The 23,365-nt window shown below is 55.9% G+C and overlaps 1 protein-coding gene across 4 annotated transcripts in view; it reads left to right on the forward strand.

Moving 5' to 3' along the window:
- The window catches only part of MAP3K14 (mitogen-activated protein kinase kinase kinase 14), a 43,147-nt gene extending 24,200 nt beyond the window's left edge, over positions 1-18,947 (forward strand). For 3 of the 4 annotated variants that reach the window (XM_040640466.1, XM_040640468.1, XM_040640469.1), the window contains 13 exons: positions 2,239-2,449; positions 2,557-3,174; positions 4,098-4,235; positions 10,417-10,546; positions 10,788-10,919; positions 11,405-11,509; positions 12,786-12,949; positions 13,416-13,566; positions 14,766-15,140; positions 15,295-15,401; positions 15,825-15,969; positions 16,815-16,915; positions 17,283-18,947. In XM_040640466.1, coding sequence (XP_040496400.1) covers positions 2,239-2,449; positions 2,557-3,174; positions 4,098-4,235; positions 10,417-10,546; positions 10,788-10,919; positions 11,405-11,509; positions 12,786-12,949; positions 13,416-13,566; positions 14,766-15,140; positions 15,295-15,401; positions 15,825-15,969; positions 16,815-16,915; positions 17,283-17,447 — 2,542 coding nt within the window. In that variant the 3' untranslated portion in view covers positions 17,448-18,947. Of the gene's footprint in view, positions 1-9; positions 202-2,238; positions 2,450-2,556; positions 3,175-4,097; positions 4,236-10,416; positions 10,547-10,787; positions 10,920-11,404; positions 11,510-12,785; positions 12,950-13,415; positions 13,567-14,765; positions 15,141-15,294; positions 15,402-15,824; positions 15,970-16,814; positions 16,916-17,282 lie in introns of those variants that run through there. The other variant, XM_040640467.1, reaches the window with a different exon arrangement.
- The last annotated feature ends 4,418 nt before the right edge of the window (positions 18,948-23,365 follow it).

A 23,365-nucleotide genomic window follows, 5' to 3' on the forward strand; every position in this document is an offset into this window, starting at 1 on the left:
GGGCAGGAGGTCTGGGAAGCCGGGGAGCGGCGGCCCGAGAAGGTGTCTGTAAGATTCTCTCCTCGGTGCCCCGTTCCTGCTCTCCCTTTCCTCCTTTCTGCTTGTCCATCCTCTTTTCCTTTACCCACAAGGTGAGAACAGCCAAGAGTTCAGCCCCACCTTTTCGGAGCGGATCTTCATCGCTGGGTCCAAACAGTACAGGTAAGGAGGCCAGCTCGCGTGGGACCCAGGGAACTGAAACCGCGTCCTCCCTCCCCCGGCTGCTCGCCCAGGCCGCTCCCAAGTGACCCCTGGCTCCCTCCTCTAGCACCTGTGGTTCAGCTCTTGGAACCCGCCCAGGTGTTCCTGGCTGAACTGCTCTGTCAGCCAAAGAAGCTTTTCAAAAGCTTTTCACAGCGTGTGGATGACTGCCTCTGGGTCCCCTCAGCTTGACATTTTATTTTTATTCTCCTCAGAGTCCTTGCTGCTCCCCCTTGTTTCCCATCAGTAGTAGGGAGGGTGCTGGGAACAGGAGTCACTTTGCCACTGGTGCGTGACCGTGAGTGCAGGCGCCGAGGGGCCGCTCCGACTGTGGGAGAAACCTGCTGGTGTCTTTCCTCCTGCGAGACACACCCAAGGAGGGATGAGGGTTTGGAAACAGGAGGGGACCGACAGACAGATTTGCAGCCGGGTGGCCCCATGGAAAGGAAGCTGGAGTGAGGCTCAGTCTGTTCCCAGGCTTCCCATCCCCAAAGACGATTTTTTGGCCAACTGTACATTGAACCCAGAGACAGGTCCCTCCTCGACCAAGAGGCACACTTTCCTACCACTGGGATTTGGAAAGTGCTCGTGATGAAAAAGGTTGTGGGCAGGGCTGGCGCCCTCGAACCAGAAATGCTCGATGTTTGATCAAATGCCTTATACTGCCCCCGATGCCTTTTGGCCCAGCGTAGGGGGTTTCTGAGGGGCCCATTTCTTTCAGCTGCCTGAGAGAAGCCCATAGGCCCTTAGCAGCCCCCTAGGACTGCTGTGAATCTGCCTCCTTTGTGGGGGGCAGAGGGTGAGGCCACCGGGGGGCAGCTGAGGCTGTGGTCCGCCCCACAGCTGTTTGGCAGCGGCTTTTTCAGACACTCTTCTGTGGCCAGTGCCTTAATACCAAGAGCCAGCTTGGATCCACAGTGGTAGTGAGCCTCTAGGCTATCCAAGGAGGGCAGGCTCCCCTGGTACCAGGCGTCAGCCCAGCCATGGTGTCTGTGTTTTTTTGGTTTTTGTTTTTTTTTTTAAGATTTTATTTATTTCAGAGAGAGAGTGCACAAGCGTGAGCCGGTGGGGGCAGGCAGAGGGAGAAGCAGACTCCCCGCTGAGCAGGGAGCCTGATGAGGGGCTCAATCCCAGGACCCCGGGATCATGACCTGAGCCGAATGCAGACACTCAACCCACTGAGCCACCCAGGTGCCCCAGTGGTGTCTGTGTTTATGCAGCAACTTACATTCCCAGAAACCAGGTATCTCCAGGAACCAGTGGAGGTGGAGGTGCCCAAACTCAACTGTTCCTCCGTCCAGAGGCAACAGAAACAAACTTTTTTTTTTTTTAAGATTTTATTTATTTATTCGACAGAGAGAGAGACAGCCAGCGAGAGAGGGAACACAAGCAGGGGGAGTGGGAGAGGAAGAAGCAGGCTCCCAGTGGAGCAGGGAGCCCGATGCGGGGCTCAATCCCAGGACCCTGGGATCACGCCCTGAGCCGAAGGCAGACGCTTAACAACTGAGCCACCCAGGAGCCCCCAGAAACAAACTCTTGTCAGAGCTGAGAGTGCCCACTGTGGAGTGTGGCCCTCTGAGTCATAGGGCCCCCCCGCCAAGGACCTCTCCAGGGACAGCCCACCCTGGAGAGCGGTGAGGGAACCTTGTGTCTGCCCACCCCCCCCCCCCAGAAGAGCAGCGAGCACCCCATCACGGTAGTAATAACTGCTCTCTGTTGGAAGCTTGCCTTGGGATCAGGCGCTGAGGTCGGCTTTTTAAATGAATGGTCTCCTTCAAACCCCAGCTTCGTCTGCATGGCAGGAAATCCTACGCCCATTCTATAAATGAGAAAACTGAGTTTCCTTGGGTGTAGGAACCTTCCCACATTCACACAAGCACTCACTAAGCTAGGATCTGACCTCGGGGTCTCTACAACTCTAACCCTAACCGCAGTTAGCCGAGCCGTCCCACCCCCTGCCTCCTCACACTCAGCATGCATATCTGTCCCTTTTGACAGCCAGTCCGAGAGCCTTGATCAGATCCCCAACAATGTGGCCCACGCAACGGAGGGCAAAATGGCCCGTGTGTGTTGGAAGGGGAAGCGCCGTAGCAAAGCCCAGAAGAAACGCAAGAAGAAGAGCTCAAAGTCCCTGGCTCAGGCAGGAGTGGCCTTGGCCAAACCCCTCCCCAGAACCCCAGAGCAGGAGAGCTGCACAGTGCCAGTGCAGGTAAGAGCCGCCACCACAGCCCAGACCCCAGGCTCAGGGGGCCTTCGGGATGGGGCCTGTGCCTCAGCCCTGGCCCTGTGTCCTAACACCTGCGCTTCCTCCCACAGGAGGATGAATCTCCGCTAGGCCCCCCATATGTTAGAAACGCCCTCCAGTTCACCAAGTTTCGGAAGGAGCCAGGCCTTGGCCAGCTGTGTTTTCAGAAACTCGAGGAGGGCCTGCGGCCAGCCCTGCCTCGCTCGGAACTCCACAAACTGATCAGCCCCTTGCAATGTCTAAATCATGTGTGGAAACTCCACCACCCCCAGGATCTCGGCCCCCTGCCCCAGCCCGCTCACCCCTTCCCCTACAGCAGACTGCCCCATCCCTTCCCATTCCACCCTCTCCAGCCCTGGAAACCTCACCCCTTAGAGTCCTTCTTTCTAGACAAACTGACCTGTATAGATAGCCAACAGCCCCTCTCTGGCCCTCCCCTGGGCAAACTGGCCTGTGTGGACAGTCCGAAGCCAGTGCCCGGCCCCCACCTGGAGCCCCGCTGCCCGTCCCGGGGCCCGCGGGAGCAGTTCTCTGTGGAGGAGTATTTGGTGCACGCCCTGCAGGGCAGCGTGAGCTCCGGCCAGGCCCGCAGCCTCGCCAGCCTGGCCAAGACCTGGTCGGCAGGGGGTTCCAAGCCCCGGAAGCCCAGCCCCGAGACTGAGGACAGCGAGGGGGTCCTGCTTACGGAGGTAAGCGATCCCCCGCACACCTGCACACCTGCTACCCGCGCTGGGGCCGAGAGCAGCGGCTCGGGGGGGGGGGGGGCATCCCTGGAAACCTGCCGGACCCATTCTCTGCTTCCCACCTTGGGGGCGGGGGTCTTTGCTCTGTATCGAAGTCACCCGTGCACACGATAACACGTCAGATAGTAGGAAAGTGCGTCGCTTTGGCGAGAGGCAGTATCCCCCACTCCACCTCCAGGTCGCGCTTCAGGCTTTTTCGATATCTCTATTTTGAGTTCTTCTGATTGGTTCGCTCATTATTGCTGTCGCTGGTGTGTGTGTGTGTGTGTGTGTGTGTGTGTGTGTGTTAGGAATGATGCATATTCTGAGAAACAGGAATTGGCAGTGTCACCCACAGATGTTCACTCCCCACCCCTGCTGTGAAAGACAAGAACTTTGCCATGTGCACTACCCCCTGACCTGCCTTCTGCCCCCCACCCCAGCTCTCTGCTGGAGAGCTTTGCAACTCTGCGTCGTCTTAGCAGGCTTCAATTTCTGGGGTTTATTCCATCCATCTTGGACACGAGCCCTTGGCCCCTACCCCTCTTCGTGGTCCCTTCCCTTTCTTTTACCTTCCAGCTCCTGAGCTATGTTTTCATTGTCAAGGTTGTTGACAGTTCCGTTTCTGTCCCCAACCACAAAGCCTGGGGAGAAGGGTTTTTCATCCCGAGGATCAACTAGACTTGGGCCCCCCCACTGCGAAGCTCTCCTTTGCCTTCACCTTATTCCTGTAACCCGCTCTGGTCCTGCCCTTCCAGAGCCCGGCCTCAGACCCGGCGGTGTCTTTGGTTATAGAGGGCTCCACCCCAGCAGCCTGGCCAGGACTGCCACCCTTCGTCCCTCTGCTGCCCTGGCCACTGAAACGGGCCTCTCTCTCCTGCCAACCGCAGAAACTCAAGCCGGTGGATTATGAGTACCGAGAGGAGGTCCACTGGGCCACGCGCCAGCACTGCCTGGGCAGAGGCTCCTTCGGAGAGGTGCACAGGATGGAGGACAAGCAGACTGGCTTCCAGTGTGCAGTCAAAAAGGTACACCACAAAGAAAAAAGCATGCCCAGGCTCTGGGGGCTGCAGAGGGAAGCCGGGCAGGTGGCCTGTTGTGTTCCCTCTGCTTTCTGTCAGGGGCAATCCCAGGGCAGCCGTGGGTCTGACTTGTTAGCAGAGCCTGGCTGTCGCTGGGCACCCTGGGGTCAGCTGGAACCGGAAGGGACCAGTCTTAGTCACATGTCCCGGCCTGGGAGCTGCATTTGGTATGCGTGTACGTCGGAGTATGCAAGTGTGCACGTGTCCTGGGCCACTCCTGATGCCAGGGCCCTTAGGGGCAAGTCCAAACCGGGAAGGCAGTTGGCTCATCGTGGGATTCATGTAGAGCTGGAACCCCTAAACCACACGGTGGGGCTGCTCACACCTGGGCCAGAAGGTAATAACCAGAGCAGTGGCCTATACCTGACAGGGGCCTCTCGGACGAGGCTGGGCACTGGGGAGTCAGATGGGACTTAGGTTCGGGCTCGGCCTCCCATTGGCAGGAATAAGAGGTCCTGGGAGGTGGACATTATGAGGAAATGCGACTTAAACAAGAGACCGAGCCTTGTCTGTCTTCAGAGTTCAGCTGTGAACCACTCTTTAGGAAGGGGCTGGGGGAGGAGGCTCGTGTCGTAGGATTCGATGCAGGCAGAGGTGTGAATCACCTCTCCGCCTCCCTCACTTCACCAAAGGTAGACCTAGAGACCAGAGAGGGCCGTGTGCCTTGCCTAAAGCCACACAGCTAGGCCTAGAACGGAGGCCTCCTTCAGTCAGGTGGCCCTGTCCGGGCCCAGCAGCAGCAGAACACAGACCTTGGTGTCGGGCCTGCTCTCCTTCAGATGTCTTTTCTCCTACCCCAACTCTCAGCTCACCTCAACTGGAAGCCACCTTGTCCCCAGCCCAAACATGGCCACAGAGCTAGCGCCCTGGGCCTCAGGAGGCGGAAATGAGAAACAGTTCCATGGGCCATGTTCTTGGCCCACGGCAAAGGGAAATAAGCTAGTTCAGTGATGGGTCTTGTTTCCAAACGGGTTTTGTCAGGGACACTGTGATCCCCAAAAGGAAAGAGGACCAAACAGCCAGACCCGGCAGGGCCAGCGTGCTCGGGTCCCATGCAGAGCGGACGCCACTGGCGCTGCTCGCACGGGCACTTGTGGCTCTCCGCGGTGGGGACACACGTGGGGATGTGAATCACCTGGCTTGCTTGGCTTGTGTGGGGGCCGGGCTGTTCAAGTCTGAGAGTTGGGGCCTCTGGGTGATAGGCGGAGAGGGGACTATCCGTAGGTATTACCCCAAACTTCAGACATTCTGTGTCAAACAAGCAGGCTCCAGCCCCGCCGCCCGCCCCTGGCCAGAGCACGTGCCGGCAGCGCTGCACTCGTGCCTGCCTGGGTCACCCTCCTCCGCTGGAGGCCAAGGCTCCGTGCCTGACCTCCTCAGTCCCCCCGCCCCGCAGGCCATCGGAGAAGGCTCAGCTGTCCCTCCTGAGACGTGGGTGGGAGGAGAGTGAGAGTGTGAAGTGTCCCGGAGACCAATGCCCAGTGCTGGGGAGAGCTTAGTCACTGGGCCGCTCAGCTGTTCCCTGCTGAGGTCCTCTGAGTCCCAGGCAACAAGGTAAACAACCCTGATATAGCAGAAGAGGACAGATACTCCATTTCTCACCTCCCCAAGGCAGGCGGAAAAGCTCCAACCACAACGAATGGGCTCCCAAGCGCCAGAGCTGCTGCCCAGGCCCGCCAGAGCTGGCCGCCCTCAGACTCTGCCTCCCCCAGCCAAGGTCTCGCGGGGATGGCTCGTTGGCAGCCCGCACACGTGCCAGCCAGGCGGTCGGGGGGAGCCGGGCAGGCACGGGTGTCCTTTAGGATTTTCAGCTGGAGGGTCTGAAAACCAGTTCCCTGCTAAGAGGGTAGGGTTGGGGGAGGGGGCAGGGATCAGAGGTCGGGCTGCACAGGGGATCAGAGCAAGTCTGCGCACCCTCCCGTGTTGCCTGAGGAGGACCCAGCACATGGTACAACAGCACTTCCTCGGTCCTCCTCGACATCAGTGGCCTCCGCTCCGATGCTGATTGGCCATGAGTCCAGGGTTTAATGTAGGGGGTTTTGTTTTTTAAGGTTTTGTTTGATCTTTTAATTGCAAATAAACATAGGCTCATTACGAAACAATTCAGAGGATACCCCAAAACACAAAAGTCTCCCTGTTCCCCAATCCATTCTCAGAGGTGCCTGTCCTTTGACTTTTTAGACTTGTTTTATATATATATATATATATAAACCGTATATATGTATGCATATGTATGTGTGTGTGTGTATATATGTAAACATGTAGTTTATTTTTAAAAGATTTTATTTGAGAGAGAGCGTGGAGCGGGGAGGGGCAGAGGCAAAAGGAGAAGCAGACTCCCCGCTGAGCAGGGAGCCCAGCCTGGGGCTCCGTCCTGGGACCCTGAGATCATGACCTGAGCTGGAGGCAGACGCCTGACTGAGCCCCCCAGGCGCCCCATAAACACGTAGCTTCGTTTTATTAAAATGAGATTGTGCTCTGGAGGCTGTGCCATGTTTTCCATGTGTTAGTAGCTCAGGGACGCATTTCCTCATCGGTACGTATACGGCAGCCAATGTGGAAGTTCAGACCCTGGTCAGCGGGTGGGCTTATAGACGGCGCGCTCCGGGGACTTTATTCTATGGCGTACTTGTGCGTCGTATGTACACGCACATTTTCGTTGAGGAAGTCTGTTTCGCGTATCAGATTCCCAGAGGGTTCTGTGGCCCAAAGAGGGTTAAGAACCATTCATTTAAGAACATCTGGCTTGAGCATGGAGTTCTGGGAGCCTCCTTTTGACTCTGCCACTCATCTTGGTTAGTGTGGCCTTGGCCAAATCCAACCCGCTGTTACCAAGCACAGGGTGCCAGGGGCTGGAGACAGAGTTGCAGAATCCAAAGGAGCTTGGGTTGTAATGGGGGATGGACTTTTACATGGCCTGGAGGTGGTAGAAGCAGCCATCAGCGCGGTACATGAGTGAGAGCAGCCTGGACACCCTCATTGTTGAGGAAGCAGAACTAGGACTAAGGGGAGAATATCTCCATGGTAAAGAGGAAATAAGGGGGGAGCCCTCTGTTCGTTAGGCTACTATGTGCCCGGTCCTGTGTTAGTTACTTTCACATATTTTATGTTCCTGAGATCTTTAAGAGAATATACAGAATCGCAATTATCCCTTTTTTTACGGATAAGGTAAAATGGATACAAATACTTAACAAGAGGGGAGAGTCCCAAGAAGAAAAAATCAATGCCCAGTGTCCGCACGCAGGCAGTTAAGCCGAGGGAGGTGGCTTGTGGATTTGGCACTTAGGTGATGGCTGACCACACTTCCCCCCGGGGGTGTGCTCGCTCCTGAATGGATGTGAAAAAAATGGTCCGGATAGAAAAGCTCAGACTCCTGGAAAGGCCTTCACTGAGGCAGGGTAGCTGGCATCTCTGGAGTCAGGCTTCCCCAACCAAAATCCCAGCTGTGATACTGCCAGTGACCTTGGGCAAGTTACTTGTCCAGACTTCCACTTCTTTGCCTAGAAGATGAAGACAGTGAGAACGCCGCCCCACAGGCTGCTGTAAGATGCAAATACCGGGGCTTACAAAGCGTTTAGAACCATACCTGGCGTGTGTTAGGCGGTAAATACTAGTTTTGGGGTTTTTTTTTTTTAATTATTACTTTATTTTAGAGAGAGAGCACGTACACCCGCATGTACCTGTAGGGGGGTGGGGCAGAAGGAGAGGGAGAGAGAATCCCAAGCAGACTTCCCACTGAGCATGGAGCTCTATCCCACAACCCTGATGAGGGCACTGAACTCCAGGGAGGAGAGGTGGGCCAGCTGCTGGCCTGGGCAGGAAGGCCGTGTGCGTTCTCCCCACCCGCTCCTTTGGGACTGCCCTTTCTGCTTGCTCTCCCTGGGGCTGGCACAGACTTCTAATGCACCTTGTGTTTTGAAGCGTGCCCTCTGATTCCCTTGTGTCTGGGTGAGAATTTTTTTTAATTTATTTTTTTAAAGATTTCCATTTTTAAGTAATCTCTACACCCAACGTGGGCTCGAACTTACAGCCCTGAGATTAAGAGTCGCACGCTCTACCCACTGAGCCAGCCAGGCGCCCCTGGATGAGAATGTTTTTAACATTGTTTTAACATGGCTGGGACACTCCCAAGGACTTAGGGATTTCTTAATAGTTAAAGCAGAGGTTCTTGAATGTTCTTCGCAGCCCTTAGTGTCAGTAATTTTTTATGGCACCCATGCCAAAACAAGTACCTAAAAGTTCCCTTTACTGAGTAATTAGGTCACACAATAGTGTTTAGCCTAACTTAGTGGTCATTTGAATAACAATGCACGTAAGTGGAAAGAAAATTTTTCTTCTGTTCTTTTTTTTTTTAATAATATTTTCTTAACCACAATTACTAACAGGATATATGCCTCAGTGGGCACTACACAATTCTCAAATTTTGAAATCCGATTGGACACCCTCACCTTCCTTTCCTGCAGCCTCCAGAAAGCTAGCTTCGTAGGGATGTATGGGAAGACTGGAGCGCGAGCTAATACTGAAATCGAACTCTCTGGAACTAGTAGTTGGGGTGATGTCCCACAGATGGCCATCACCACTGCTTCCCTCCAATGCCAAACACCTGCAGCACCCGGCTGAGTCCTCCAGGGCGCCCCAGAATCCTGAGTTGTCCGGGACGCCCCAGAGTGCCCGCTCGCAGCTCGAGAGTTAAAGACATTGGCTGGGGTGCCGGGGTGGCACAGCGGTTAAGCGTCTGCCTTCGGCTCAGGGCGTGATCCCGGTGTTCTGGGATCGAGCCCCACATCAGGCTCCTCCACTATGAGCCTGCTTCTTCCTCTCCCACTCCCCCTGCTTGTGTTCCCTCTCTCGCTGGCTGTTGAATAAATAAATAAAATCTTAAAAAAAAAAAAAAAAAGACATTGGCTAATCCAAGTCCTGTTGGCGAATTCCTTCCAGCTCAGGTTCAGAGCTGGAAACATGACAAGAGAGTCAAAGTTTATGCGAGGTGATTAACCAAACCAGATATTCTGTAACCAGAAGACATTTTCCACTGATAGGCGAAAGTCCAAAAGCCCAAAAGCCCCACATCGGCTGAGCTCGTGCCAAGTCAGCATGTCTCCAAGCAGACCTCTGCCAGGTCCTGACTGATTTCTTCCAGGCTGGTTTGGTTGCCACTGGCGCCCCCTGGTGGTACCTCTCAAGGCTAACACGAGAACCGGCAGCACCCAGAAAGGACAACACGTCTCTGTTAGGAATTCTAAGTGTTTAATAAGCTGCTCTTAATTGAGCTGGAGGAACTGGGCACCTGACGCTTCCTGAGCACCCACTGGTTGCCCCACCTGGTGCTGATTACCAGCCCTCCAAATCCTCACTCTCCGCAGGAGCGGATACCGCTGTCACCGCCGTTTGCACATGGAAACAGAGCTTAGGGCAAGTGATCTATCTTTGGAAATGGCCCAGCCAGAGTCTCAGTCTAGGACGTTTGTATCCCAGGCCTATTTCTTCCCGCCATGCTACGCTGGTCCCTGCACAAAGGAGTATGTGGTCCTTGACCAAGCCACTCCCTCTGAGAAGCCTCTCTTAGGCCCAGATCCTGGGGAAACAGCTGCAAACAGAATAAACAAGCATTGCTCCGTCTACATGGACGTTTTCATCCTCAGGGGAAAAGACAAATAATTCCAAGCTGAGAAGAGCACTGAGAAGGGTGCTGGCAGAGCCAGGATCTTGGCTGCGTTGGCTCTGGCTGCAGATAAGATGGAAACCTGGCCTCTGGGGAATAGACATGATGTTTATAAACAAAAGGTCCCACGTCCTAGAAATGGCCCAGCCATTTGGGCTGGGGGAGAAAAAGTTCTGTATTTGGCACATTTGCGGGTGGGCAGCGTGCCAGGGGCCTGGATAAGGGTTGTAGTTTTTGTGTGATTCTAAGTGCTTCCACACACATCAGCAGTGCAGAACTTTAACCAAGTACTAGCAGTTGAACGTGGCCCCCAGGGTACACAGCTTAGTCTCTGAGGGTCCCTGCCTGGCCTCAGAATCGACACGAGGAACATCAGCAGTCTCCGTGCAGGGAGCACCGAGGGTCCTGCCGGGGAGACAGCCAGGGCGCTCACCCTGACTCACTGCTACCTCTGGGTCCTGCTAGGTGCGCATCGAAGTGTTTCGGGCAGAGGAGTTGATGGCATGTGCGGGACTGACTTCACCCAGAATTGTCCCTTTGTATGGAGCTGTGAAGGAAGGTCCTTGGGTCAACATCTTCATGGAACTGCTGGAAGGTAAGGAGCCAGGCGCCNCTCTTTCCCCCTCATGGTTCAGAGCCAAGATTTGGGGTTTCCCCGAGTCTTGCCCATGTTGACCTTGGTCCCCAGTTACTCTATTTTTAACCTCTTGACCCTGTGACATTGGCAGGAAAGGCCTACTTTCCAACCACCTGCCCTTTGAAGGCCTTTGCCCTTGCCCTGCCTACAGGCCTGGAACTGCCCCATGTAAATAAAGACTGGCCATTGGTCTCCTTAGGTGGCTCGCTGGGCCAGCTCATAAAGCAGAAGGGCTGTCTGCCGGAGGACCGGGCCCTTTACTACCTGGGCCAGGCTCTGGAAGGGCTGGAATACCTCCACACCCGAAGGATTCTGCACGGAGATATCAAAGGTGAGGCTCACGCCCCAACCGCCCTGGTCCCCAGTGGGCTCCTTCCTTACCTCATCCTGCCTGATTTCCTCCCAGATCCTCTGGGCCTGCCTGGCCATCCCCTGCGGCAGGGCCTGAGTCAGGCTGACTAGGCCGTGCTGGTGGGAAGGGGAAGTGTTTCCCAAGCCCTCAGCCCGACACCATGGTTGCCAGTGGGCAGTGCTGCCCACACAGCTCCTGTGCGCCGGGGACCACGGGGGGAGGGTGGGGACAGCAGAGCTGAGCGGCAGTGTCCTGGGAGTAAACTCTGTCCCTGTACCTCAGAGATCCGCCTGCTGCCTGCCCTCTAGCCTGAACCCATAACACTCCTGCCTTCCTCATGACTAACGGAAGTCCTCAGAAGCTGCCACGTAGGGTCAGCCAGAAGCTGCGTCACTGGAGGTCCAGATTGGGCTGGGGCCTGACGTGACTCACCTGTTCCTCTTCTTCTCTGGGTGGCCTGGCAGCTGACAATGTGCTCCTGTCCAGCGATGGGAGCCGTGCAGCCCTCTGTGACTTCGGCCATGCTGTGTGCCTTCAACCTGATGGCCTGGGGAAGTCACTGGTCACGGGTAAGCCCCGCCCCCGCCCCCCCCCAGAATCACCACCCCCCCCACCCGCGGCCTCTACTCAGCATGAGCCCCTGCTTTGCATAATAGCAGTCAGAGACGTGAGCACTTTTTGTTCACCATTACACGTCAGCCCCTCAACAACTCGGCTCGCAGGAAGCTTCTCTTATGCTTAAACACAGGAGTGAGGGTCAGGTGCTCACGCCTTGTCCCAGGTCTTCTGCCACAGAGCCCCCACGGCTCCAGCCCTCTCGGAGCCTTTTCTGGGTAGCTGTGCTCGCAGCCTGCGGCCTCAGCCCTCCCGGGCCTCTGAGCACCGTTTCTGGAAGCACAACGGGAGGACTGATGAGGGACCGAGGCTCCGTAGCTGGAGAAATCTTTGTTTTTAACTTACAGTTTTCTGATTATCAAAATAATCCACGTCCATTGTAAAATATTTACAACTACAGAGTTACATGGTCTAGAAGAAGAGGGGAAAAGAACCCTCCCTGCTTCTCTTGCCCAGAGAGACAATCATGAACATTTTAAGTAATTCCTTCCAGGTCATCTTTTTTTTTTTTTTTAACCCTGTACGTAGTGAATGATATAACCCAATTTTGTGCCCTGCTTTTTTCATTTATAACATTAAGCATAAAATTATTTCCTCTTGACCAATAGAAAAATAGTCTTTTAGAAGTGATTCTATTACTAAAGGACTTTCGGTGATTCTGAATATGTGAACTGAAGACAGACACCTGCCTGTCACTTTACAATAACTAGTGGGGACTTTTTTTTATCACAAGAATAATTTCTTTTCTAAAATCTTTTGTCAAAAGTAGAACTAAGCAAAAATAAAAAATACGAATCATCGGCGGGGGGGGGGGATCTTCACATCTGGTATTGATCCTTCTAGTCTTCTGTGCATTGAAATTTTGTGGGGTTTTTTTCCCCACTCACTAAAATTTCAGGAACATCAAGCCATGAATTAGTCTCCTACAGCCTAGTTTTCAATGTCCAGGCCCCTCCCCATTTTTAAAAATGTATTCTAAGGATTGAGTCCAAAGGGGCGAGCCCGCATTTTGGGTGATACATTCTTTGTACCAGTTCCCAGTGGAGCCCCTGGCTTAGCTCTTCCCCAGCAAGTGTAATCTGGAAGCTTCCTCTCTATTTGAGGTACTTTAACAGAGATAAAGTCCAGGTGTTTCAGGAATTGACTGGGGTGTGTGGTGGGGTGGTCATTGCCAAGCTCGTGCCCGTCAGAGTTCACAGTTGGCTTTTCGGTCTCATGCCACCTTCCCAGGGGACTACATCCCCGGCACGGAGACCCACATGGCCCCCGAGGTGGTGATGGGCAAGCCCTGTGACGCCAAGGTGGACGTGTGGAGCAGCTGCTGCATGATGCTGCACATGCTTAACGGCTGCCACCCCTGGACCCAGTACTTCCGGGGGCCGCTCTGCCTCAAGGTCAGTGCCAGCGCCTGGGACGGCTAGGAGGGACAGCCGGCAGGGCCCCGGCGCCCAGACCACAGGCTTGAGGTGGCCGCCATTTTGGCTGCTCTTCGGTGGCAGATGGGATCATAAATGTGGGATCCTGACACCCAAATCTGCGGGCCCCAGGGGAGATCCTAAGGGAGGGATCTCCTGGTGTTCGTGGCAGGTCAGGGCTCTCTTCCACTCATACCCTGGGCCACCTCCACCTGCCTCCCGACAGGCTGGGCCTGGAGGTCATGGGCACGTCTTGCTGCCTGGCCCTGGCCCAGCCTACTTGGCCCCTTTCCTCCCTTTCCTTGGAAAAGTCCCAGCCCTCTCCAGTCCTTGTGGCCCACCCCAGCACCGCAGGGTAGGGGAGAGTGGAGAAGAGCAAGAACAGAAAGCTGGGTGCTGGGGAGTGAGGGGGGACAGGCCACACATGTCGCCTTCTGACCCACAGATCGCCAGCGAGCCTCCACCTGTGAGGGAGATCCCACCCTCCTGCACCCCGCTCACCACCCAGGCCATCCAGGAGGGGCTGAGGAAAGAGCCTGGGCACCGTGCGTCTGCAGTGGAGCTGGGGGGAAAGGTCAGCCTGGCGCTGCAGCACGGTAAGAGCCCCCCACTGGCTGCGGGGGCGGGAGAGGCAACAGCGTGGTATAGTGGCCAAGGACAAGGTACTCAACCTCTCAGAGCCTTGGTGTCCCCATCTAGAGCATGGGGATGACACCTACTCTGCGCTTCACAGGAGACCGGTGGCGTGAGGAGAAGTGCTTTGTACTGAGCCTCGAAGCTCAGCCGATGGGGGATGGGGACTAGAACATATGAAGGGGGCTCGAGCTCATTAGGAATCAGCGAATGCGAACTAAAGCCAGGTAGCTTTTTCCAGCCAGTGAGTGAGAAAAGGCAGAAAGTAGCACTGAGTGGCCGTGAGGATGTGGGGCAGTGGCCCTTTGCCCCGCTGGAGGGCACCCCGCAGACACCTGCACACCTGTGACCTGTGAGTCATTTGTGGGAGGGCAGTAGGGGGCCGTGGCGCGTCCCTTCCCGGGAGAGTGGAGGAGCCAAAGGCGAGGGTGGCGGGCGGGGTGTGTCCCATGGAGCACCACGCGGCAGCGAAAGCAAGTCAGTGTTCACAGAGCAGCCCGGCTGGATTTTCAAACCATAGTGCTGGGTAAAAAGAGGGTGGACAGAGCGAGGCCGAGAACATGATGCCTTTTTTGTAAATTAAATATTGATAAATAAAAACAACACACACTTTGCAAAAACATGATGGAACCCCAGTGACACATCAGACGTAATAGGATGTCACCGGGAGGCGGGCAGGGGAAAGGCAGTGGTTATGGGAATCGAAGGAGAATAAATATAACAGGAGAGAGACCTTGCATGCCCCCCCCAAACACAGATGAACTCCCCCGGCACGGCAGAGAAATGGTGCCCTCGGGAAGCACTGACTGGCCAGTTTACATGGGAACTCGAAGTTGCTGTTACCTCAGGGCTGTTTTTAAACCTTCTCTTTACTACTGACAGAGTCCTTCCCTAGAGCCATTTGTCATTTTTTAAATTTGCGATTGTTACCTACAAGGAAGATGGAATAGACAGAAATACTGGCGTATTCCCATTGTAGGAGGCCGTCTTACGGAAGAGGCCTCCTCCAAGACCACGCGGTGCCCTCCTAAACTGTGTCCCTGAGTGGGACAAGAGTTCTCCCTGGCTGCTTGCTCCCAGCCCTCTGCTCGGGAAGGGCCCCCCGGCCTGCCGGCGTCTGGGCTGGCCTGCTCCCCCTCACCGAGCATGCTCTGTTTCGTAGTGGGAGGTCTGAGGAGCCCTTGGAGGGGAGAGTACAAAGAGCCGAGACATCCGCCGCCGCTCGCCGCCCACGCGCCGCCCAGCCCGGGCCCCTCTCACCGGACCCCGCATGCCCAGCCGAGGGAGCTCTCGCCGGGGGACCGGGGGCCCCAGCCCACTGAGGACACGACAGGCGGGGCCCCTCAGCTCCAGCCTCCACTCCCTCCAGAGCCCCCGGAGCGGAACAAGTCTCCGAGCCTGACCTGGGGCAAGGAGGAGTCTGGGACCTGGGAGCCGTTGCCTCTGTCGTCCCTGGACCCGGCGCCTACCAAACACCCGAGCTCGGCCGAGCGGAAGGCACCGCTCCCCGAGCAGGAGCTGCAGCAGCTGGAGATAGGTACGGGCGGCCCCGGTGGGGCCCCTGGGTCCCGGGGTCCCCCACGGCCTGTGCGCCCTCCCCCGGAGGTCCGCTGCTTCGGTCCGTGCGGCCAGACCCACGGCCGGGCCGGGCGCTCCCGGTCTTCACAGCCGTCGTCGGCCTCTCTCCGCAGAACTGTTCCTGAACAGCCTGTCCCAGCCCTTCTCGCTGGAGGAACAGGAGCAGATTCTCTCATGCCTCAGCGTCGACAGCCTCTCTCTCTCGGACGACAGTGAGAAGGTAAGCTGGCCATGGACCCAGGGCCAGAGCCTCGTGTCCAGTGGGTGAGCGGGCTGTGAGCAAGGAGGGGTAAAGGGAGGCTGGTGGGAGTCCCCCCTTCCTTTCGGAAGGGCTCCCCAGCGGGGCAGGGGGTCGTGGTTTCTCAGAATGAAAAATCCGTCTTCACGCACCTGGGAATTGGGGAGTGGTTTGGCTGCTAGGCACAGTGGGAAGAAGATTCGGGCTTGGGTCCCCCTAGAAACAGCCCTCACCTCAGCCCCCTGCTTAGCCCCAGAAGTGCCCAGGAGAGCCACACTGCAGCCCAGGACGTGAGCATTCCTCACCCCAGGGGAGGGCCCAGAGCCCTTGTGCCCCAAATCCAACCAAGGCCACAGACGGTCCTCCCGAGCCCAGGGGCCTGAGTCGCACCCACTCTCCTTTCAGAACCCATCAAAGGCCTCTCAGAGTTCGCGGGACACCCTGAGTTCCGGCGTGCACTCGTGGAACAGCCAGGCAGAGGCCCACAGCTCCAGCTGGAACATGGTGCTGGCCCGGGGGCGGCCCACTGACACTCCGAGTTATTTCAACGGTACAGCCCAGCACTCGCCTGCACAGCATCCCCCCCAGTACCTGATCCGCCTGGGATTAGGGAGCCCGAGGGGGTTTAGGTCCTCCTTCCCCTGGGGGGGTTGGTGAGGAAGGCACCTGGTGCCCAGACTGGAGCGACCCGGCCATTCCCAAGTCAGTTTAGAGCAGAGGCCCTGATTGCCCAAGAGCCTTTCCTGGTGGGGCGATGAAGGACCATTGCCCCTCGTGGGCCGCAGATGGGGTTCCAGAAGGCCCCTTGCTTGGGGCACAGAGCAGTCTCTCCTGGCCTGGAGTCAAGAAATAATGTCTCCTGAAGGGAAGAGGAGGAACATGATAAGAACTCGGGAGCAAGTTTGCTGGGACCCTTCTCTGGGATTTCAGGTCCTAAGATGAGATGTTTTCAAGCGTGGCTGCATAGGTCACGTTGTGATTTTGACAGAACGACGGTTCCATCAGCTCACCGTCCCCTGGCTCTTCCCAGCGCCAGTGTGACACATGGCATCAAGCCCCCATGGCCTGGCCAATGGCCGCTCCAACTCAGAGACCATTACAGCCCGAGTTGCCCACAAGCTAATTTAAGAGTCTCCGTTTCCACTTCCCTTCTGCTTTGTGTGCAAGTTGGAACACTAGTTCCCCAAAAGAGCCAACCTTAGCTCTTGCATCGTGCAAGCCAAATTCTAGGGGTTGACAGAAAATTACCAGGAAGAGCCAGCAGGTGTATGACATTAGGCACCTCCAGCCTCAATGTCACGTCAGCTACCTCACGGCTATCCTGCATCCCTCTGCATGGGGCTTCTTTGGGAGCCACCAGCCACTCCACTGACGGTCACCTTGCCTGCCTTCTAGGTGTGAAAATCCAAATACAGTCTCTCAATGGTGAACACCTGCACATCCGGGAGTTCCACCGGGTCAAGGTGGGGGACATCGCAACTGGCATCAGCAGCCAGGTAAGGGGGCAGGGACACACTTACTTAGAGGCAGAGTCCCAGAAGTCAGTGTACCTGGCCCAGCCCTCCGGAAGGAAGGCTTGTGAATAAGGAGAACTGGCACTTAGGGAATGGCTGGCTTCGGATACCCCCCGAGGTCCCGGGGCAGGCCGGGCAGTGGCAATTGAGGGGTCCTCAGAACCTACCCTTGGGCCAGGTGAGACTTTCTGAGTCCTCCGGGACTCAGGGCAAGGGTAGGCCTTCAGGACTGCCTGCTTGGCTGGAGGGAGACCTTGCCCGTGCCTCAGGACACCCCAGCTTGGCACTTTGAGGCAGCCTCAGAGCCCCGTGCCACGGTCTCAGGCCCGCTGGTTTGCTCTGCCCCCAGATCCCGGCCGCAGCCTTCAGCTTGGTGACCAAGGATGGGCAGCCCGTGCACTATGACATGGAGGTGCCGGACTCGGGCATCGACCTGCAGTGCACCCTGGCGCCTGACGGCAGCTTTGCCTGGAGCTGGAGGGTCAAGCATGGCCAGCTGGAGAACAGGCCCTAAGCCAGCCTTCCACCGCTGACCGCACTCAGCCAGAGGCAGCCTGCCTTCTTGGTGCTCGGTGCTCCCCTGGCACCCAGGCTCAGCCTGCTCCCAGGGATCTGCCACCCCCCGGCTCAGCGGTGGGACCAGGGGCAGGCAACACGCCTCCCAGGATCTCCCATGTCCCACCTGACCCCGCCAGGAGAGCACCCTGGGCCCACACGAGGAGGAGGAGGGAGGCAGGAGGCCTCTTCCCGTCCGTGGGGAACGAAAAGGGTCTTCTCTGCCCTGGTCCACACGAGCTGGCCTGATCTGCTTGGATCAGTGGCCGATTGCTGGCCGTCGGGAATGTAGCTTCCGGCCTGGGTCGGGGAGGGGTGGGAGAGTCCCTCGGCGTCCGAGCAGGTGGAGCAGTGTCCAGTGTCTAAGGACCCACACCCAGGTCCAGTACAGGAGCTGGGCAGCAGGCGTACCCACTCTTGGGTGAACAGGGAGCCTTCTGACCCCTTTGCGTGGCCATCGAACCCCCTTTTCGATCTAGGAACTTTTCTGACAGAGTCGGGGAGGGAGCCACGCCTGACACTGGGAAGTCTCCCTGGGAGACCACGGCACACCGTCAGCGTGTAGCAACACAGGTCCGGAGCCAAACTCAGCTTCCGCCAAGGACCACACGTGTCTAAGTGAAATGGTTCTCAGTCCCCAAGCACGTGTCCCTTTGCTGCGGGCCACCAGTCCCCCCCAGAGCAGCAGGCCCCGAGCCGCAGCTGCAGACCCAGCACAACCCATGACTCACTGGCACTCAACCCCCTTGTCTGTCGGGGTGAAGGGTGGCAGGAGCCCGGCCCGACAGGACAGTCTGCGGATGGGCTGTGACCCGTGTGCGAGAAAGCAGCAGACGCAGGCGCTGCTGTCCCCCCGGCCGCGGCTTCAGACATCGTGCGCACCGGCTTCCTGAGACACAGCCCAGGCCTCACACTCACACTGGCCCTGCCTTGCCCCTCGCCTCGGGGGGCACTGCCAGCCGCACTTTGCACTCTGATGACCTCAAAGCACTTTCATGGCCACTCTCCAGGAGGGCAGGCCCGTGGCTCTGTATGCGCGTAAGCAGGCCAGGAGATGGGGTGAAGGGATCCCGGTCTTGACCTGTCTCCACGCGCATGACCCCTCAAACCTCCAGATTTCTTTAAGATGAGCCCCCCCACTGTACCCCATTGCCCCAGCCCAGTCTCGTCTTCGATGGGGGGGGCTGATCCGGACTCATGTAGCATTAATCAACTGTGAATCCTTGTGTGGGGGCCTGCTACTCTGCTCCTGGAGGTGAGGGGTGTCCCCCTGGGAGTCCTCCTCGGGAGAAGCTCGTCCCCGTGTCTTGCCAAGGTGGCCTGTGTCCAGCTATCCACATCGAGCCATTCTCCCCAGAGAGCACCCACCCCCGGCCCCCAGCACGTGAAGAGCTGCAGCGGTGGTACTGCAGAGTTCGGGTGGTACTCTGTACGCAATAAAGTTTGGGGTGATGACAAATGTATTAGGCCATGGCTGTCCCCACTCTCGCCTGTCTGCTTATAGAACCTCAGATCCTAATAGCTGCCTCCCTGTGCCTTCTTGGTGGGATCTTGTCACATCTGCCCTTTATTTTGGGCCAGGACTGTTTCCAACCCTTGAGTAAGGTCACTCTTCCCACCACCGCTCCCAGTGGGCGCTTCCCATCCTACTTTTGGCCTATCCATTCACACCAGTTAAGCAAGATGCCCCACCCAGTGGCAAGTAGGGAAGTCCCTGGCCAAACACTGCCAGGCTGAGGAGGCGAGGTTGCCAAGGCCCGGGCAATGGCCTGACATGGTGGGGGGGGGGGGGTACCAGGAGCCCAGAACAAAGACTGCCTCACCCTCTCCTGTCCCTGAGACCTGCTTCCAAGGAACAAAGAGACTCCCAGTCCTGAGTGAGCAGAGATGACTTTCCAGGAGTGGGTTCCTGTTGCTTTCCAGACAGGCCCTTCTGAGGATGGGTGCCACTAATATGGGGGGGGGGGGAGGCTTGTCACATCTGGCTCCACACCCCCCTACCCGAAGCCTTGCTCAAGTAGCTATGTGTGTATGCATGGACACGCACACTTTGGGGGCACGGGCCGCAGGGTCAGCGGCTTCCTGGAGGGGCCCTGCACCCTGGGAAGGGGCAGGTGCAAAGGCCATCCAAGCTTACCGGTGGTGGCAGCCTCTGGGCCTGCGGGGTAGAGCCGAGCAGCCCGCCGTCTGGGGAGAGTGCTCGGGCACGGGGTGGCAGAGTCTCCTCCGGAGGACACCCCACAACGGCTGCCCCGCCCACCCGCCGGGAATCCGGAGCGTTTTTTCCCCCCTCCGTCCGTGGGGTCGGGGCAGGAACGTCACAGAGGCGGCGACATCACAGGCGCAGGCGCCCCCAGCATCTCCAGCGCCCCCCACAGCCCCCAACCAAAGAGCGCACTGGAGGCGGAGGGGCAGCAGCCACCAGCCCGCTCCCCGCCTCCCCGACAGAGCCTCGGTCAGCATGGGGGTGACAGGTGGGAGCGGGCTGGCGCGCGGCGGGGCCGGGCGCCGAGGGGCGGGCGGGGCGGGGAAAGTGAAAGTGAGGGGCGGGGCGGGGAATCGGCCCGGGGCCCCTCCCCCTGCTCCCAAAGCCCGGGGCGGCTGGAAGGTCGGTCGACCCGGAAGGTCGGTTGACCGCAGCCGACAGTCTCCTGGCCCCCAGACTAGCGCGCCCAGCCTGGGCCCTGCGCAGGGCACAAGCGTGTGCGCACAGGCACGCATGCACACCTCGGAGTAAAGGCTGCAGGTTCAGCCGCTCTTGGAGGGCTTCTGGGCACACGGAAGGAATAGTGGCGTTGTGCCCAGGGAACGACTCGTGAATGGTCCCAAACTGCTAATAACCCCAAAATCCCATTCAGTTGTACCCGGTTGATGGTTGGAGCCTTTGCAGAGAGAAGCAGTTGGCTTCCACAAACACTGAGCGCCTCCCTTGTCCTTTGCACTCTGCTCTGTAGCAGTGAGCATAGCTGCTTGCCCCTTAGGTTTCCACTGAAATGGGGGCTTTCTTCTGGGGACCTTCTCTCTCAGGAGGACGCGGGCCAGCATTAAAAGTGTGCCAAGAACCAACAACCAGAGAACAGCTTTTCCCTTTCCCAAACTCGTGGGTAACAAATTGATGCAGACGCCTTAATTCACTCCTGTGATATTCGTTGCACCCCTTTCAGCTCTTACTCTTGTGCTAGGCCCAGAGTCTGATGAGTTAATAAAAAATTAAAATGTGGCTAGGACAGCTAGGTGTGTCACACAGAAGATGACACTGAAGAGGTAGGTTGGCCTGTCAGGAATGAGTAGGATTTTGCCAGAAGAAAGACTTCCTGGGTATCTGAAATAGCAGGTGCAAAGGCACTGAGGCACAGAAGGGCTCGCTGTGCTCTGGGGGAGCTTACGCTTGGAGCGAGGAGGGAGCTGGATACCAGGAGATGGAACAAGAGGGCAGAGGTCAGACCATACAGGATCTTTGAAGCCAATCCACAGTCTGGATGTGACCAGAGGCCAGTGTGATGCAGCAGGCTCACCCTGGGGTCACTAAGGAGCCCAAGTTGCAGGGAAATATGGTTGCAGTGGTCCAGCTAGACGCCTAAAGAGATTTCCAACAACACAGTGGTTAGCATCATGGGGTTTGGAGCCAGTCAGGTCTGGGTTCCGGTCATGGCACTGCTCTTAACAGAAGGGTGACCTGTGCAGTTTCCTCATCTGTGAGAACAGAGTCGTGACCCCTTGGGCATAAAGTGGCAAAGCAGATGGAATGTATGGGAAAGCACTCAGTGCTAGGTGTGTGTTGACTTTGGTGCTGGGAGATGAGAAGCAGTGGGGGCAGAGAAAGGGACCTGCACAAGGTCAACATCAGAGGTAGGGAGGTCAGAAGCCGGGGAAGTGAGAGGGCTCACAAATGACCCAGGTTTCTAATTTGGGTGCTAGAATGAAGGATTATCAGGGAGGGGGAGATTACCAGGGGAGAGGGGGTGATCAAGACGTGAGATTAGGAAGGAAGATGGATCAGGCATGCAAACTCTGTTGGCCACACTCGAGTCTAGACACACAGGGGGTGAACTTGAGGTGAAAAATGGAGGACAAGCCGCGTGGTTGGGCAGGCGAGAGGGATGAAGAGTTCATTTCTTCACACAAATTTAAGAGCATCTCCCTTGCAGACTCTGTGTGCAGGGGATCAGAGATTCAAAGTGGGCAGCCCACATACTCTGCCCACCTCTAATTAAAGGTCAGCAGGGACGGGGCTGGGGCAACTGGAGGAGATGCCATGGGGTAGAGTCCTGAAGGTCTCCAGGAAGAAGTGAGCACGGAGCATCATTGCAATAGAAAACAAGGGACCTTTCAGAGATGGGAGTCATCTAAGGCTCTGACAAGGGAGAGATCTACTTAGGGAGAAATGTGCGATCAATGACTGGATTTTGAGTCTAGAGCACAGGAGAAGTGGGAATGAGAAATAGGGATTGGAGGATCTTCTGTGGTCCCAGCCACAGGTTTGGAAGTCCCAGGAGGGCAGAAACTGTGTTCATCACTGTGTCCCCTAGAACAGTGCCTGGCCCTTAGTTAGGGGTTCAACATGAATTTTATCAAAGAAATATATGCATATGATTAAATAGCCCTGAAGAGTTTATTCAGTGATGAAAAGCAAGTATCCCCTGTAGCACTCCCCGAGTATCACTCCTCAGAGCAATCACAACTGTTTCATTACAACCGTTTTTCTGCCTAGTTACCTTATCTTTCTACAAGCTCATGAACTCTTTCTTGGTTTATCAGTTTTAGACATTATCACCTTCCTGCTCTAATGGATCCACCCTCCCCCATCCTCCCAACATCATTTTTAGATCTGCTGATACCTTTGTAAGTTTAATATACTTATGCCTTTATTTGTCATCACTTTAGATAATATCTTTTGACACCACACATACTAAGATGAAGTTTTTAGTGCCCCTACTCTTCCCTTCAGCTTTCCTCCCTCCCTCCCACCTCCCAATGATGCTAGCCTGCATTTTTATTTTTTTAAATATGAAGGTTGGTAACATTTACATTGTCCTATAGCCACAAATATATTTTCCAATTTTTATTTATATGTTGATTCTGAAAGTTGAAAACTGGGCTTAACATTATTGTGACTCATAACTACTGTTCACTGCAGAACCAGGAAAGGTACCAGAGTTACCTTTTCTGTCTCATACAGCTTTTTGTTTTTCCTGGAGTTTCTAGTTGCCTTGTCCTTATATTCTTTGGTTTTATCATAGTCTTAATTTTCATCAGCCTCTACATCTAATCAACTATTCTATCATGTTTTCTTTATTTCAGAAATCTGCCCAGAACCCTTCATCTTCTTGCCTCTATACAGTTAAAATCCAGGGACTTAGCTGCTTTCCTGGGGTGGACCACTATTTCCTTCCTGGCTCTCTTGTTTTACACCTTTATTTTGTTTTAGCACATCCTCAGATAACCTCCTTAAAAAAGAGGAAGTAAATTTCCTGAGTCCTTCCATGTCTGAAATGATAGTTTGGCTGGATATAAACCTGTAGGTTAAAAAACATTTTCCTCAGAATTTTAAAGGCAGCCATTGTTCCTAACACTGCTGCCAGTATAACTGATTCCCCCTCCCCTTGTAGGTGACTGGTTTTTCCACTTTAGAAGGATTTAAGAATTCTTTGTTCCTGGTGCAGTGAACTTTCACAGCAAGGATCTTTTGACATCTATGGTGCAGGGCTTGCGGTGAACCCTTTTAAGCCAGTGACATCATCAGTCAGCTCATGAAAATTTTTCTCCTTCCTTTTCCATGTTCTCCATTCTTTCTAGATTCCCTTTCTATATCTCAGAACTAGACTGCCTCTTGATCATTTTCTCTCACATTGTCTTGATATTTTGGTTCTACTTTCT

Source organism: Ursus maritimus, unplaced genomic scaffold (assembly GCF_017311325.1).
Source record: "Ursus maritimus isolate PB19 unplaced genomic scaffold, ASM1731132v1 scaffold_24, whole genome shotgun sequence".
NCBI lineage: Eukaryota > Metazoa > Chordata > Mammalia > Carnivora > Ursidae > Ursus > Ursus maritimus.